The sequence below is a fragment of the Guillardia theta genome, assembly GCF_000315625.1.
Source record: "Guillardia theta CCMP2712 unplaced genomic scaffold GUITHscaffold_207, whole genome shotgun sequence".
NCBI classification, from domain to species: Eukaryota; class Cryptophyceae; order Pyrenomonadales; family Geminigeraceae; genus Guillardia; species Guillardia theta.
In genome coordinates this window covers 64,806-79,239 of record NW_005434469.1, presented here as the reverse complement: position 1 = coordinate 79,239, position 14,434 = coordinate 64,806, and the positions used below count along the sequence as shown (strand labels likewise).

The 14,434-nt window shown below is 51.9% G+C and overlaps 5 protein-coding genes across 5 annotated transcripts; 4 read left to right on the top strand and 1 right to left on the bottom strand.

The window, feature by feature from the left end:
* Window positions 1–1,071: 1,071 nt before the first annotated feature.
* Window positions 1,072–6,733, top strand: GUITHDRAFT_81950 (hypothetical protein; the record flags this gene model as incomplete). The annotated part of the gene is made up of 17 exons (XM_005819766.1): window positions 1,072–1,638; window positions 1,732–2,796; window positions 3,310–3,447; window positions 3,689–3,759; window positions 3,966–4,037; window positions 4,161–4,214; window positions 4,396–4,444; window positions 4,580–4,641; window positions 4,803–4,845; window positions 5,040–5,108; window positions 5,351–5,434; window positions 5,481–5,522; window positions 5,577–5,636; window positions 5,819–5,869; window positions 6,188–6,250; window positions 6,396–6,479; window positions 6,680–6,733. 17 exons carry the CDS (start codon window positions 1,072–1,074, stop codon window positions 6,731–6,733), a joined length of 2,628 nt encoding a protein of 875 aa, XP_005819823.1.
* Window positions 6,734–6,888: 155 nt separating this feature from the next.
* Window positions 6,889–10,187, bottom strand: GUITHDRAFT_120992 (hypothetical protein; the record flags this gene model as incomplete). The annotated part of the gene is made up of 11 exons (XM_005819765.1): window positions 6,889–7,024; window positions 7,216–7,299; window positions 7,725–7,805; window positions 7,861–7,929; window positions 8,248–8,312; window positions 9,075–9,143; window positions 9,189–9,225; window positions 9,296–9,401; window positions 9,452–9,541; window positions 9,733–9,816; window positions 10,139–10,187. 11 exons carry the CDS (start codon window positions 10,185–10,187, stop codon window positions 6,889–6,891), a joined length of 870 nt encoding a protein of 289 aa, XP_005819822.1.
* A 1,081-nt stretch (window positions 10,188–11,268) lies between these two features.
* GUITHDRAFT_81952 (hypothetical protein) lies at window positions 11,269–11,727 on the top strand (the record flags this gene model as incomplete). The annotated part of the gene is made up of 1 exon (XM_005819764.1): window positions 11,269–11,727. A coding segment is annotated over one exon (459 nt), but the record flags the coding sequence as incomplete, so codon positions are not given.
* A 3-nt stretch (window positions 11,728–11,730) lies between these two features.
* Window positions 11,731–12,825, top strand: GUITHDRAFT_81948 (hypothetical protein; the record flags this gene model as incomplete). The annotated part of the gene is made up of 3 exons (XM_005819763.1): window positions 11,731–12,219; window positions 12,588–12,659; window positions 12,715–12,825. Coding segments are annotated over 3 exons (672 nt in total), but the record flags the coding sequence as incomplete, so codon positions are not given.
* Window positions 12,826–13,098: 273 nt separating this feature from the next.
* GUITHDRAFT_58845 (hypothetical protein) lies at window positions 13,099–13,320 on the top strand (the record flags this gene model as incomplete). Its single annotated transcript, XM_005819762.1, has 1 exon — window positions 13,099–13,320. A coding segment is annotated over one exon (222 nt), but the record flags the coding sequence as incomplete, so codon positions are not given.
* Between the last annotated feature and the right edge of the window lie 1,114 nt (window positions 13,321–14,434).

The following is a 14,434-nucleotide window of genomic DNA, read 5'->3' as shown; positions in this document are numbered from 1 at the left end:
TTTTACACAATTTATGCTCTTTTTTCCTTTTTGGGGACTTGGAACAGCCCACCCCCACCCCACTTTTCATTGTGTATCTCGGGTTCATCGAGGGTAGGGTGATTAAAAAAAAGCACGCGCTGCTTTGATTCCCCCGATGGCGGCCGTGGCGTAGTACAGCAGGAGGGAGAGGAGGAGGAGGAGAGGAAGAGAAGATGAGAGGAGGAGAGGAGGATGAGATAGAGATACATGCAGAGTGAGAGCAGGATATTGCAGAGGAGTGAATATCAAGATTTGTGAAGGAAAAGCTATTGTAGGTGTGGTTATATGTGATGACGTAGGTTTACCTAGAGGAATGGCGGAGTTGGGAGGAAAGACAGGATGGAGGGAAGGAGAGAGCGCAGGGAGAAAGTAGATTCGTTGAAGTACCGATGGTAGGATCGGCAGGATCTGATGGCTGAAGGAGGGAGATGCCCCTAACTAGCTGTTACGGTATCAGCAGTTGGTTGCAGTTATCTAGGACCATGGGAGAGTATGAAGAATGTGTTTATGAGCAAAGTGAGCAATTCATTTATTTCATATGATGAAACCAATGAGATTGAGAAACTCTCCTGCACTCTGCTGTCTACCTTGGGCACGAATATTGCAAGGCGCAAGACAAGAAATGTTCGGGGGAAGTGAAGGGCGTGAAGGAAGTGCGAAGGAGTAGATTAGGATGCAATCACCAACACTCAATCTCAGTTTCTCAACACTCAATCTCAGTTTTTCAGCACTCAATCTCAGTTTCTCAACACACACACAACAGAACCTTCATTCCTCCCTTCATCAACCTCCTGCTGACCATGCTGCAGGCAACCCTCAATGTTGCTACGACAGGCTCGCGCGTCATCGCACGTGACGACGGCAGTTGCCTTCGCTGTCCTCGCCAGCACCGCGGCATGGTCTCCCTCCATGCTCCTTCCCTCGCGCATGTCCCGCTCCTCCGTGTCGAGCCTGTCCCTGCGCTCTCCTGCTCCCATCAGGGGGCGAGCAGCGGCGGGCAACGGGCATGGAGCCCCTCGCATGATGCTTACCGGGTATCGGGTGGACGAGATGAAAAAGCTGGATCTTCCCGGGTCTGCGACGTGCGACTGGGAGGTACACAAGTTTGGAGGAGCGTCGTTGGCAAACGCGGAGCTGTACAGGACCGTCGGTGATCTCCTCGTAAACGAGGCCAAGGGGAGAGGGAGCGGTGCTATACCGACCATGGCGATCGTGTCGGCTATGGGCGGCATGACGGACTTGCTGATCAAGGTTGTTGACTCGGCGCTGAGCAGCTTTGAGGAGGCGAAACAAGACATCCAGGCGGCAGTGGAGAGGCAGGTGGCGACGCTGAGAGAGCTGGCTCCTGCGGAGATCACCGGGCCCATCGAGCAGAACATCCGGAAGGACGCTGAAGATATCTTGAGCATCGTTCAGTCGCTGCGGATGATCCGCAGCGTTCCTGCCGTGACGATGGAGGTCGTGACAGGATACGGAGAGATCTGGTCGGCTCAGACGCTGTTCGCCTACCTCAAGACGAAGAACGTCCCAACTGACTGGATCGACGCTCGCAACATCCTAGTGGTGAAGTCGGAGCTGGTGGGTCTGGGAGAGAAGGGGTCAGCTGCGACTGGAGGAGTGTATCCCCTGTGGGAGGAGACATCGAGGAGGATGGTGGGATGGTGGGAGGAGCACGGGAAGAAGAACGGGTTCATGGACCTCGACTACAAGAACGTCTCCCCGATCATCGTCGTCACTGGGTTCGTAGCAACGACGGCAGAGGGCGTCCCGACGACTCTGAAGAGGTCTGGGTCAGACTACAGCGCTACCATCTTCGCGAAGCTGCTGGAGGCAGGCAGGGTGACCATGTGGAAGAACACTGACGGAGTCTACACTGCCGACCCCCGCCGTGTCCCCGAGGCCTTTCCCATCGAATCGCTAAAGTACGATGAGGCGATGGAGTTGGCGTACTTTGGGGCGCAGGTGCTTCACCCCAGCGCCATGGTGCCCTGTATCGACGGAAACATCCCGGTGTATGTGAGGAATATCTTCAACCCTTCCTTCAAGGGGACTGTAATCCAGGGCCGGTCGCCAACTCTCAAGGACACCGACATGGCTCGCAGACAGGAGGAGGAAGAGGAAAGGAAGATGGAGCAGCAGAAGGGAGGAGCAGGAGCTGACAAGGTCTTCACCAAGGGAGCTCCTGTCATCCCTATCAAGGGCATCACTTCCATTGACAAGGTCGCGCTAGTCAACCTCGAAGGAGCGTCGCTGATCGGGGTGCCGGGAGTCGCCCAGCGCTTCATGGCAGCCATGGCAGACAGCAACATCAACGTGCTCATGATCACACAAGCTTCCTCCGAGCACTCGATCTGCGTCGCCGTCCCCTCCGAGCAAGGGAGCAAGGCCTTGGAGGCGCTGCAGAGGGCGTTCGAGCTGGAGCTTGCCCGCTCGACGGTGAACAGCATCTCCCTCCTCCGTGGGATGTCGGTAGTAGCCATAATCGGGGAGGGGATGGCGTTTACGCTGGGTACCGCTGCTACCTTCATGCGCGCTCTTGCTACTGCCAAGGTCAACGTCCGAGCCATCGCACAAGGATCGTCCGAGCGGCAGGTGGCGGTGGTGGTGAATGCGGAGGATGCGACCAGAGCGCTGAGGGCTGTTCACCAAGCGTTCACGCTATCGGAGACGGTGGCGAGTGTGGCGATCATTGGAGCTGGAGGAAGAGTGGGAGGAGAGCTGGTGGATCAGCTGAACCAGCAGAAAAGCGAGCTGAAGGAGAAGCTGGGGCTGCAGGTGAAGTGAGGAGGGGAGAAGAGGAGAGGAGGAGGAGGTGGCAGTGGTGGAGATGATGATGATGATGATGGAGATGATGATGATAATGAGGACGAGGAGGACGAGGAGGTGGTGGTGGTTGGAAGGTAAACGGAGGGAGGGAGGGAGGGACGAAGAGCGAGGAAGGCAAATGCAGTCAGGAAGGAGTGTGATAAAGAAGGAGTGGGAGCAGGATATGGAGAAGTACGAGGAGGAAGGAGGAGGGAGGTGAGAGGAGGGAGGAGGGGAGGATGGGAAGGACAGCATAAGGATGAGAATGGGGGAGGGTGGAAGGAGTAGGTGAGGGAAAGAGAAGGAGAGCGAACAGAAGATTGAGGTGAAAAAGTGAATTTGTATTGAATGATGAAAACGATTTTGATGTTGATGACGAAGATTGTGATATGGTTGGAAACGTAGTGTCCTGACAACACTGGGAACATGTTCCTTGTTTGTTGTGTTTTGATGAAGATCAGCTGACAAGTTGTTTGTGATCAGGTCAATGTAATCGCCGCGATGTCTTCATCTAAGATGATCATCAACGACAAGCTGATGGGACTTGACACGAGCAAACTGCCTGAGCTCATTGAGAATGGAGTGCAGACAGACCTCGATGCCTTCACTGCTGCGATTGAGGTGAGGGAGGAGGAGGAGGAGGAGGAGGAGGAGGTTGTGGATGAAGATGATGATGATGATGATGTATGATGATGATGATGATGATGATGATGATGATGATGATGATGATGGAGATGGAGATGATGATGATGATGATGATGATGATGATTGAGATGATGATAGAGATGATGATATTATCAACTTCAACTATCTTCCTTCTTGCAGTTCAATCAAGTCGACAGCTGACCATGTTTGCCTGTAGTCGGACATCAACCCGCACAAGGTTGTCATCGATTGCACTTCTTCCGAGAAAGTTTCCGAGTATTATGAGAAGTAAGTACACTGGAGATGTGGATTGAGATTTTGTGATGATATCGATGTTGAGGGTGATAATTATTGAGATGATGATGATGATTGCAATGATGATGATTGCAATGGTGATGATTGTAATGATGATGATGGTAGAGATAAAAATGATTTTGTTCTTTTCACGAGGACAAACATCGTCATAACATGTCATTAATTTCGTTGATGTTTAGGTGGTTGAAGGCTGGTATCCACGTGATCACTCCGAATAAGATGGCTGGATCAGGCGACCTGGGAAGATACAGGTACATGAGGAGGACGAGGACGAGGACGAGGACGAGGACGAGGACGAGGACGAGGATTAGCGAGGGGAAAGGAGGAGGAGGAGGAGGAGGAAGAGAGAGAGGAAGGAACTGACAGTGTTTCAGACGTTCGATGGAGCATGTAAAGCAGGGGTCGGCTCAGTGGCACTTTGAGAGCAGGTGAGAGAAGAGGAGGGAGGAGGGAGGAGGGAGGAGGGAGGAGGGAGGAGGGAGGAGGGAGGAGGGAGGAGGGAGGAGGGAGGAGGGAGGAGGAGGAGGAGAGGGTTATGGACAGAGAGGAGAGTAGGAAGGAGAAGGAGGAGGAGAGCGGAATTTGTTTCTCTTCTTACTCTTTTCGCAGTGTTGGAGCTGCTCTCCCCATCATCTCAACTCTCAGGGACCTCCTGCAGGTACGTCAGACATGCTCGTCCTGCTCCCTGCTCCCTGCTCCCTGCTCCCTGCTCCCTGCTCCTGCCCCTGCCCCTGCCCTGCTCCTGCCTCTGCCCTTGCTCTTGTTCTACTCTCCTCACTTGTTCTCCTTCCAGACTGGCGACTCAGTCAAGTTGGTCGAAGGCTCTTTGAGTGGAACGATGTCCTACGTTCTTAGGTCCCCTCCCCTCCCCTCCTCTGCTCTGCTCTGCTCTGCTCTCGCCTCTCCTCCTTCTCTGCTCTGCTCTGCTCTGCTCTGCTCTGCTCTGCTCTGCTCTGCTCTGCTCTGCTCTGCTCTGCTCTGCTCTGCTCTGCTCTGCTCTTCTTACTCGTTTCTAGAACGTTCTCGGAGACCACTCCTTTCTCCGAAGCTGTCAGACAGGTCCTCCATCTCCTCCTGCTCCTTTTCCTCCTACTCCTCCTCCTTCTTTCCCTTGAACTGCGTCAGCTGTTTGTAGTTCTTCCTCTTTGCCTCTCCTCCTGCCTTCTATCTGCTCTGCGCTGCTCTGCTCTGCTCTGCGCTGCTCTGCTCTGCTCTGCTCTGCGCTGCTCTGCTCTGCTCATCCTTCATGGCAGGCGGTTGCCAACGGGTTTTCCGAGTCTGATATCCGCACTGATCTTTCTGGACATGATTGTGCGCGCAAGGTGAGAAGGAGAAGAGAAGAGGGAAGGAGGGAGGGGAGAGAGGAGGGAGAGGGGATGAAGGAAGGAGAGGGAAGGGAGAATGGAGAGATGAGGGAGGAAGGGAGGCAGGCAGGGGGAGAGTGCAGTAGGGGACAGGAGGGAGAGGAGAGGAGAGGAGAGGAGAGGAGAGGAGAGGAGAGGAGAGGAGAGGAGGGAGAGGGTTTGATACTGGTGGGATGAGTGAACTGATGTGAGTTCGTCAGGTTGTGATCTTGGCAAGGGAGTTGGGAATCGACATGAAGGTGGAGGATGTGGAGGTTGAATGTTTGATCCCGAAAGACATCATGGTAACTTGCAGAGACGCGTTGAGATGTTTGTAAACCCTGTTTGCAGGAGAAGAAGTACCAGGGAACAAGAGAAGAAATCAACAACGCTGTCATCAACGGCAAGTTTTCTCTGTTTTTTGCCGTCTCGTACCGTGATGGAGAGTTTGGTGGTATCGCAGATCTGAAGAAGATTGATTCGGACATGTTGGACCGTTTGAAGAAGGTGAAATTCTGTTTCAACATGTTCTCTGATAATTGTTTCCCTTCTCTTGTACATTTCTGCAAGTTTCTTCTTTCACTTTTTCTTGATCTCTCTTCTCGTTCCTTTCTTTCACTCCTTTTGTTTCTATTGTGTTGCCCCTAGTTTTCTCTATTTCTTGTTTGGGTGGTTCACACTGTACGCAGGCACTCGCAAACAACAATGTGTTGAGATATCACACCGTCATCAACACCGAGGTGTTAGAAAAGAAATGTCTCTAGATAACAAGGATGATGATGATGATGATGATGATGATGATGATGATGATGATGATGATGATGATAATTGAGATCATGATGATGATGATGATGATGATGATGATCATAGAGATGATGATTGTTGTTGTTGTTGTTGTTGTTGTTGTTGTTCTTGTTGTTGTTGTTGATGATGATGATGATGATGATGATGATGATGATGCTTGAGACGGAGATATGGCGACAACAACGACGCCGATGACGATGCTGTTGAGATGGATGGAGATGATGGTGATGAATGTTGATGATGATGTTGTTCAGACTGGACGCGCGAGCATCAAGATTCAAGAGACCAAGAACGATCATCCTCTCTACCGTCTCAAGGTAACTCTTTGGTCCTGCTGCTGCTGCTGCTGCTGCTGCTGCTGCTGCTGCTGCTGCTTCTCTCTCGTCTGCCCTCCTGCTCCTGCGTCTGCCCTTGCCACCATCGTCTCCTTTCGTACCTCCTGCTCATCTAACGACTTTGCAGGCTGACGAGAACTTGATCTGTTTTCACACATCTCGCTACAAGACTTCTCCTCTCATTGTCAAGGGCTCTGCCGCCGGCGCCGAGGTCAGCGGAATAATTATCCCTTGTCCCTTCCCTTCTCTCTAGATGAACAAGCAGCAGCAGCAGCTGCTGCTTGTTCAAACAATTCTCTTTCTTGCTTCCCATACGGCCTCCTGCTTCCTCAGCTGACACTGCCAATCCCTGCTCCTGCTCCTGCTCCTGCTCCTGCTCCTTCTCCTGCTGCTTCTCACTAAGTTTCTCAGCTCACTGCTTCGGGCGTCTTCTCGGACCTTCTCCGCCTCATGCGAACATTTTGAAGTAGCAAATTGCGATAATGAAAGAAAACTTCTGCTCCATGACGCCCGTGAGCGTTTGCCTCTCATATTCATGTCATGATCCAGAAATTGTCATCTGAGCAATGATGCAAATTCCTCCAGCATCTCTTGAGATTGCAAGTTGTCAAACTAGTCAGTCACTCTTGTTTGATCTTCAGCCTCTTATCTCCTCCTTCCTTTCCCAGCCAGTCTCCGATGTGCCCCGCTACCTCCTCGGGCTCCATAAGATGCGGGTGATGGCCACCAGAGTTCATGTGCACGAACTTGGAAGTCCTGCAGTAATGAAAGTGTGAGGTTGTGATGAAGTGAGATGGTAAGAGAAAGAGAGAAACTTGAAGTGAAATGATGGAAAGAGCAGATGAAAGCAAGAAAGCAACTATCAGGACATGAAAGAAACAAAACATGCTAGAACAAACATCCACAACATATCTTAAGAAATGTCGAGACTTGCTGTTCGACTTCACCTGCACACGAGCCACCTTCGAAACAGCATCATGTAGACGAATCGGATCTTTCCTATCACTCCAGCTTCTTTCGAGATCTCCGCACTTCAAAAATGTCAACACCAAACATTTTTGACTTGTTTCCCTTGCCTGATTGGGGTAAATCCCTTTGTCATCACGTGTACAACCCTTGCGGCAAAGTTGGCTGGCCGGAACAATCAGTTGCAAATCTTGGTTTGTGTTGACATCTTACCGAAGAAAATTGTAACTCCCCAAGGAATCTGATACATCCAACTCAATGGCAAGAATTTCAGATTTCAGATTCTTTCATATCAAGTGCAGCACTTCTAAAATACAACGCACAAGAATTTCACATGCATGCCAGCAAAGGACAGCACAAATGCCAACACACTGCTCCGATTTTCTCCAACTGTCTTTTGGGCAGGCGGTGGAGACAAAATCAACAATTTTGACAAGAGAAGCAAACAAATCGAGCCAGGACTTCAATTTCTTCCAAATCGTTTGACAACCACAACACTTGGTAAGCAAGACAAGAGTTTACAGAGAAGAGCGTCAATCCAAACGGGGCAGCATCTTTCCAAATCCCATCCCTGTAATCATAGACATGTCAGTACATCGAGTACTATCATACTCAGCCACCCTTACCGACAGACTATGATCAGTTGAGGACATTCGATATGGCTGAGGATTGATCTTGCCACAATCTCATCCACCCTGCTCTCCATTCCGAATGAGACAAGTGAAATGCAGGATCGAACACAGTAGCAAAGAGCCAATGGGGAGATGTAAAGATACTAACAGCATCGAACTGACGGACTAATACACAGTATCACGCAAAGTATCACGCGCAACAACAGACAGCAAAAGGAAGCCAAGGATTGAAAACATTCAGAAGATAAATCTCATCAAAACTCAGAGATATGAAAAGAGACATCTCAACATCTATGATGGACTTCAAAGTAATCACATCAAGCAAACAGTGTTTCATGTTGCCTGTGTCTTGATGGGGCCAGCAGGTTCGGATCGGAAGACCAGATGTAACCCATATCGCAGTCGCTTTTTCTCGTTCCTCTCTCTACCATCGTCATGGCAGCTTCCTGCAAAACAAGTGAGAAGAGAAGACAAGGGGATAGAGGGAAGGACACAAATGGAAGGAGAGGATAGGAGAGGAGAGGTGAGGAGAGGAGAGGAGAGAAGAGGAGAGGAGAGGAGGAGAGGAGAGGAGAGGAGAGGAGAGGAGAGGAGAGGAGAGGCGAGGCGAGGCGAGGAGAGGAGAGGAGAGGAGGGGTAGGGGTAGCGGTGAGAGTTAGAAGAGTTGAGGAAGGAAAGAATGTTGTTTGGAGGGTACAGCGCTGACCTTAGACAATGACCCCAAGGAGGTAGTCGCACTTCTTCGCACGGCACATTCTTCGAGGGAAGGGTAGATCCTATAGGAGGAGGAGGAGGAAGAGGAGGAAGAGGAGGAGGAGGAGGAGGAGGAAGAGGAGGAAGAGGAGGAGGAGGAGGAGGAGGAGGAGGAGGAGGAGGAGGAGGAGGAGAGTGAGAAGTTAGAAGAGCAGGAGGAGCCAAGAGGATGTAACATGGGAGATGATCGATGTGAGGAAAGGATGATGGTATGAATGACCGCAGGAAAGAATGAGAGGAGCGAGCGAGCGAGCGAGTGATCGAACGGTGGGTGGATAAAGGCTTTAGACTGATCGCTCGAGTTTGAGACGGGGTAGATAGACAACAGAAGGAACTCACTGCATGTTCCCTCCCCTCGGCTTATCCAGCAGGCTTCTTCGGATGTTCTTCACGAAGGTATGCGAGTCCTGATTCCCTCTTCACCCACCCGTCATGCTGCATTGTCGCGGCCTCACCTGAGCCCAGAATCCCATCGCTTCTATGGATACTAGTCGGAGAACGCGGTCAGGCATAGCTGCTGCTATCTGCTCTTGCAGTGTTATCTGCCACCTTCACAACATCGTCCTCACAGTCTGGGAGATACATCCGCCCAGGGAATGGCCGATCCTGCAACCACAGGAAGCACAACAATCACCAACCTGACAACTCTCTGAGGCAACAAATACAAACAACCCACAGGGAAAACTGTTTCCACTCAAGAGCGTCGGCGGTATAGATCACGTCCGCGACATTGTCGACCACATGGTATGTACCCGTCGACCTCCAGTCCGACTGCCCATGGCCTGTTTTACCGATCAACAGCTCCATTGCTACCATCCTCGTTCCCTCACACCTGCCAGGTCGATGCATGCGATCGACTTCGCTCCTCGCTTCAGCAGCAGCGGCGCCAAGAAATCGAAGGACCCAGCGTTGTCCAGCCATCCTGCTCCGAGACTTCAACTTTGGAGGAGGAGGAGGAAGAGGAGGAGGAGGAGGAGGAGGAGGAGGAGGAGGAGGACGAGGAGGAGGACGACGAGGAGGAGGAGGAGGAGGAAGAGGAGGAGGAGGAGGGCGAGAAGTGGAGAGGGGGGGCGGGGACGAGGACAAAGAAGAAGAAGAAGAAGAAGAGGCAACCATGGACTGCAATCCATCTTTCTGCTGGGTTTGTTATCGTCCTCGGGTCTTCCCCCCATACCCGAACGGCAATCTGAATACCGCCTGCGCAAGGGAGTCAGAAATGTCGACAAGTCCACAAGGGAGTAAGGCATGTCAGGAGGACGGGGGAGGGTGACTCTGGTGAATCTTGCAAGGGAGTGAGAGAAGGAAGATACGAGAGTCAAGCGACATGAGTAGCGTCAGTGAATGCGATGCTGATAAGACCACTGGCAAGGACATGAAACGAACATTGCAGCGGAGAGGACGAGGGGGAGGCAATGAACGGGTCGATCGTCTGCTAAATAGCAGGAGGCGACAGGGCATGCATGGACGCGCTAGTGTGGTATGACAGGTGTCCTCAGCATGCCCGACGCTCCCGCCATACTCTTGCCTCTGATCGCCAGCCGCCGCTCCTTGAGGATATGCCCCAGCATTGTAGGCGCCACAAACCCTGTAGCTGTTTTTTCCCTGAGCTTTTTTTCTTTTTTCTTTTTTTTCTTTACAAAGAAGTCTGAACGAGTCTGCCTCAGAGTGTTCCTTAGATGAGAAGCAGGAGCAGGAGCAGGAGCAGGAGCAGGAGCAGGAGCAGGAGCAGGAGCAGGAGCAGGAGGATCAGGAGAGGGAGAGGGAGCAGGAGCAGGAGCAGGAGCAGGAGCAGGAGAGGGAGAGGGAGCAGGAGTAGGAGCAGGAACAGCAGGAGCAGGAGCAGGACGAAGAAGAGCAGGAGCAGGGCAAGGAATGTTGGGCAAGGATCAGAGGATAGGTCATGATACGGAGGGGATGATGAGTGGGTTGATGAGCACGTTGGAGAAAGCATGAGCGAAGAGACTTACTTGCGATCTTGTCCGTGTTCCTCCTCTTTGATGTTGCTGTTGTGTGACTTTTTCTTCCTTCTTTCTCCCCACCCTCCCTCCTCTCCTCCTTCTTCCTTCCTTCCTCCTCCCTTCTTTTCTCGTACTTCAGATAACCAGGCGTAACAAGACGGCTTCCTCAACGTTAGTCTGTCTTGTTGTCTCCCTTCTTCTCTTCCCTCTTCTAGTTGCCCCCAGCCCGCAGGCGCCTCGTCTCTTCTCAGCCACAGCCATGCCGCTTCCAGCAAGCTCCTCCGTCCGCGTCGGACTGATCAGGATGCAGCTCGAAGCCAATGAGCAGGACAGTGCGAGGATGCGGCGAGCGGCGGACGTCGCGCATGACAGGCTCTACATCCTGCTGGAGGGAGACTGGTCACAGCAGTCTCGCTCCGCCATCCAAGGGAGGCTCAAGTTCATCTACGACCTTCTAAGCCTCTCTGCTCCCCGTCTCGACGCTCGCGTCCTCCTCCCGAGCGAGGAGGCGTGGCTCGCTAGGAGCGCGGAGGACGCGGAGGCGATCATCTGCTGCAAGGAGGAGGAGGATTGTGTGGACAGGTGGATGGAACGAAGGACGGAGCGAAGGCTCCCTGCTATGCAGAAGCTGTTGCTCGACCTCCCATGCTGCTCCAGCCTGACAAGCCTCGGATGGGACGAAGGCACTTGCATGCTGCTGCCCCCTGGTAACTTCCAGCACGTCGTGCTAGGGGGAACGTTCGATCGCATCCATGCTGGGCACAAGCTCCTCCTCTCTATGACCTGCGTCTGCGCGAGCGAGCGAGTGCTAATCGGAGTTTCAACCGGCCCCTTGCTGGAGGGGAAGACGATGAGGGACGTGATGCAGCCGTTCGAGCAGCGGCAGGTTCGGCTGCTGCAGCTGCTGCAGTCGCTGCGAGACAGCGTGCGGTATGAGATAGTCCCCATCTCCGACCCCTTCGGCCCCTCCATCGTTGACGAGCAGCTGCAGTGCATCGTTGTGTCGAGGGAGACGGAGCGGGGAGGGCACAGCGTGAACAAGCGGAGGGTGGACAGGAATCTGAACGAGCTCGTGGTGGACGTGGTGGACCTTGTGGGGCCCGAGGATGCAGATGATTCCAACAAGATGAGCTCGACTATGCTGAGGAGGACGATGCTCGGTTCGTTCAACGGTGCGGACGTGAACTCGCTGTGCAGGCAAGGAGGAGAGGTGGGAGAGGAGGAGTTTGTACGGTGTACGTCCCCTGACGTCCTCCCGTACATCGTCGGGCTGACGGGGGGGATAGCAAGTGGGAAGTCTACGATCTCCGGGATGCTGAAGGAGGAAGGATGCGAGATTGTTGACTGTGACAAGCTCGGGCACCGGGCGTACCTGAAGGGGAGCGAAACGTTCAAGAGGGTTGTGGAGGCGTTCGGTAGCCAGGTGGTCGACCCTTCCTCTGGGGAGATTGACCGACGGTCCCTGGCCAGCATCGTCTTTGGTGACGCAGAGCAGATGAAAGTCCTGAACGGGATCGTGTGGCCAGCGATCAGGGAGCTTGCGGTAGAGGAGATGAAGGGGATGAGGGAGAGAGGCGTCGAGCTGTGCGTGATGGAGGCGGCGGTACTGCTGGAGGCGTGCTGGGATGACTTCGTTGATGAGGTGGATATATGATCCTGCTGCTGCTGCTCCTGCGTATGCGTAAGCGTATGCGTATGCGTATGCGTATGCTTCTCCTTCTTTCCACCTGCCCCCTACATCCTAGTTGTCCTTTTTCACTTCCTCCTGCTCCTGCTCCTGCTCCTGCTCCTGCTTGCTCCCGCTTCTGCTCATCCCTCGATTCCTCCTCCTCCTCCTCCTCCTCAACCAACATTCTCCTCCTTCCCCCTCATGTTGTACCATCTGCCATTTACATTCTTCATACTTGCTTTCCTTATCCTTTCGATCCTTCCTCGCTTCGCAAGAAGACTTCCATCATCAGCACAGCTTCATCATATGCTTGCTCGATCATACTGACTTGTCTGTCCCAGGTATGGACAGTCATCGTCCCTGAAGAGAAGTCCAAGGAAAGGCTGATGAAGAGGAACAACATCAGCGAGGAGGTCAAGTTTGTGGAGAACAGCAACCTTTCCTTGTCATGATCGGTCTTCCTTGTAGGATGCAAAGAAGAGAATTTCTGCGCAGATGACCAACCAGGACAGAATGAAACGAAGTGATATCATCATCTCCAACGAATGGGATACGGAACAAACTAATCAACAGGTGAAACAACTTTGTCGCCGACATTTCTATCTTTCGCGCTCAATCTTGTTTCTTTTTGCTATCGTTGTTTGTTTCCAGTGTCATATCAATTCGCATTCTGCTGATTTCTCAAACAACAATCACTCCATTTTGCTTCACAGCAAACTTCAATCATGTTACCTTTGTCTCACCTACTACTCACTTCTTACTCAGGTCAAGAAAGCTCTGCAAGGTGTCAAGAACAGGATGTCATCCAAACCCCCAATACAAGTGCAACAAGACTCCAACGGAAACAACTTCCTCAGTAGCAGATGGTTCTCCTGCTGCCGATCGTTGAAGGTCGACGACGCTACACAGAGAAGTTGGTGGAGGTTGATAAGACAGAAGTACTCTGGTGTTGGGAGGTATTATCATAACACGCATCATCTCCGGGACATGTTTGTTCTGCTCCAAGAGTTCGCAATCTCTGCCGACAGGCAGGATCTGTTGTACCTCGCGATCTTCTTTCACGATGTTGTCTACGATGCTACAAGAACAGTGCGTTGTAATGGTGGATGGTGAGGATTTCTGAAACTTGTCCAGGACAACGAGGAGGCAAGCGTGAAATTCTTTCAGACGTTCTGTAATGCAGCTCGACAGATTTCGCGGGAAGATCAGGTGAAGATGATTAGAAATCAACATGTTCATGTTGTTGTCATGAGAAATGAAGAATGATCCTGTACATGTTGTGTTGATGAGAGATCAAGAACGATTCTGAAGGCATGTCTTGACTGCAGGATCTTGTTTGTAAGATGATCATGTCAACGAAGCACGACGCTGATCACGACAGGGAACTCAAAGGTCAGGGAATGATTTGCTTTGACTTCAAGACACATCTTGTTTCTCCCTTCTCACATCTTGTACAATCTTGCATGTTTCTAAACTCTCCCCCATCTCATTTTCACCCTGTTGAAAAAGCCAACAACATCCTCTCATCTGTTTATTCTGAAAACATACATATAACTTCATACTCATACTCACTCCTCACTCTCTGTAACCTCCAGCCATCATTTTGCAATGTCTCTTCTGCATTGTTCTCGCTGTATATATTCTCACTCCATCATCTACAGGAGATTTTGCCATCCTGAACGACCTCGACTTGTCAATTCTTGGATCTCAACCAAGCAAATATTCCAAGTACGCGGAGAACGTGCAAATGGAGTTCTCTCCCCTTCCCTTCCCGACATTTCTTGCAAGGTTTGACAACAGTTTGAACGAGCACAACACACTTGGTCGTGATTGAGCTTGCAGGAGAAAAGAGTTCTTGAGCAAGATGCTGTCCAAGACGACTATCTTCTCTGCAGATGTAACGTGAACTTGTCCAAGTGAAAAGCTGCTGAACCTTCTCAGGTGTTCAGAAGGCACCTTGAAGACACGGCAAGATCAAACATGGACCGAGAGGTTCACCATCTCTTCCTCGTCCTCCTTCTCCTTCTTGATGCCTTAGTCCTTCTCGTCCTCTTCATCGTCCTGTTCATCGTCCTGCTCCTCCCACACCTCTTTCCTCCCTCTCCCTCTCCCTCTCCCTCTCCCTGCCCCTCTCCCTCTCCCTGCCCCTCTCCCTGCCCCTCTCCCTCTCCCTCCCTGCCCCTCTCCC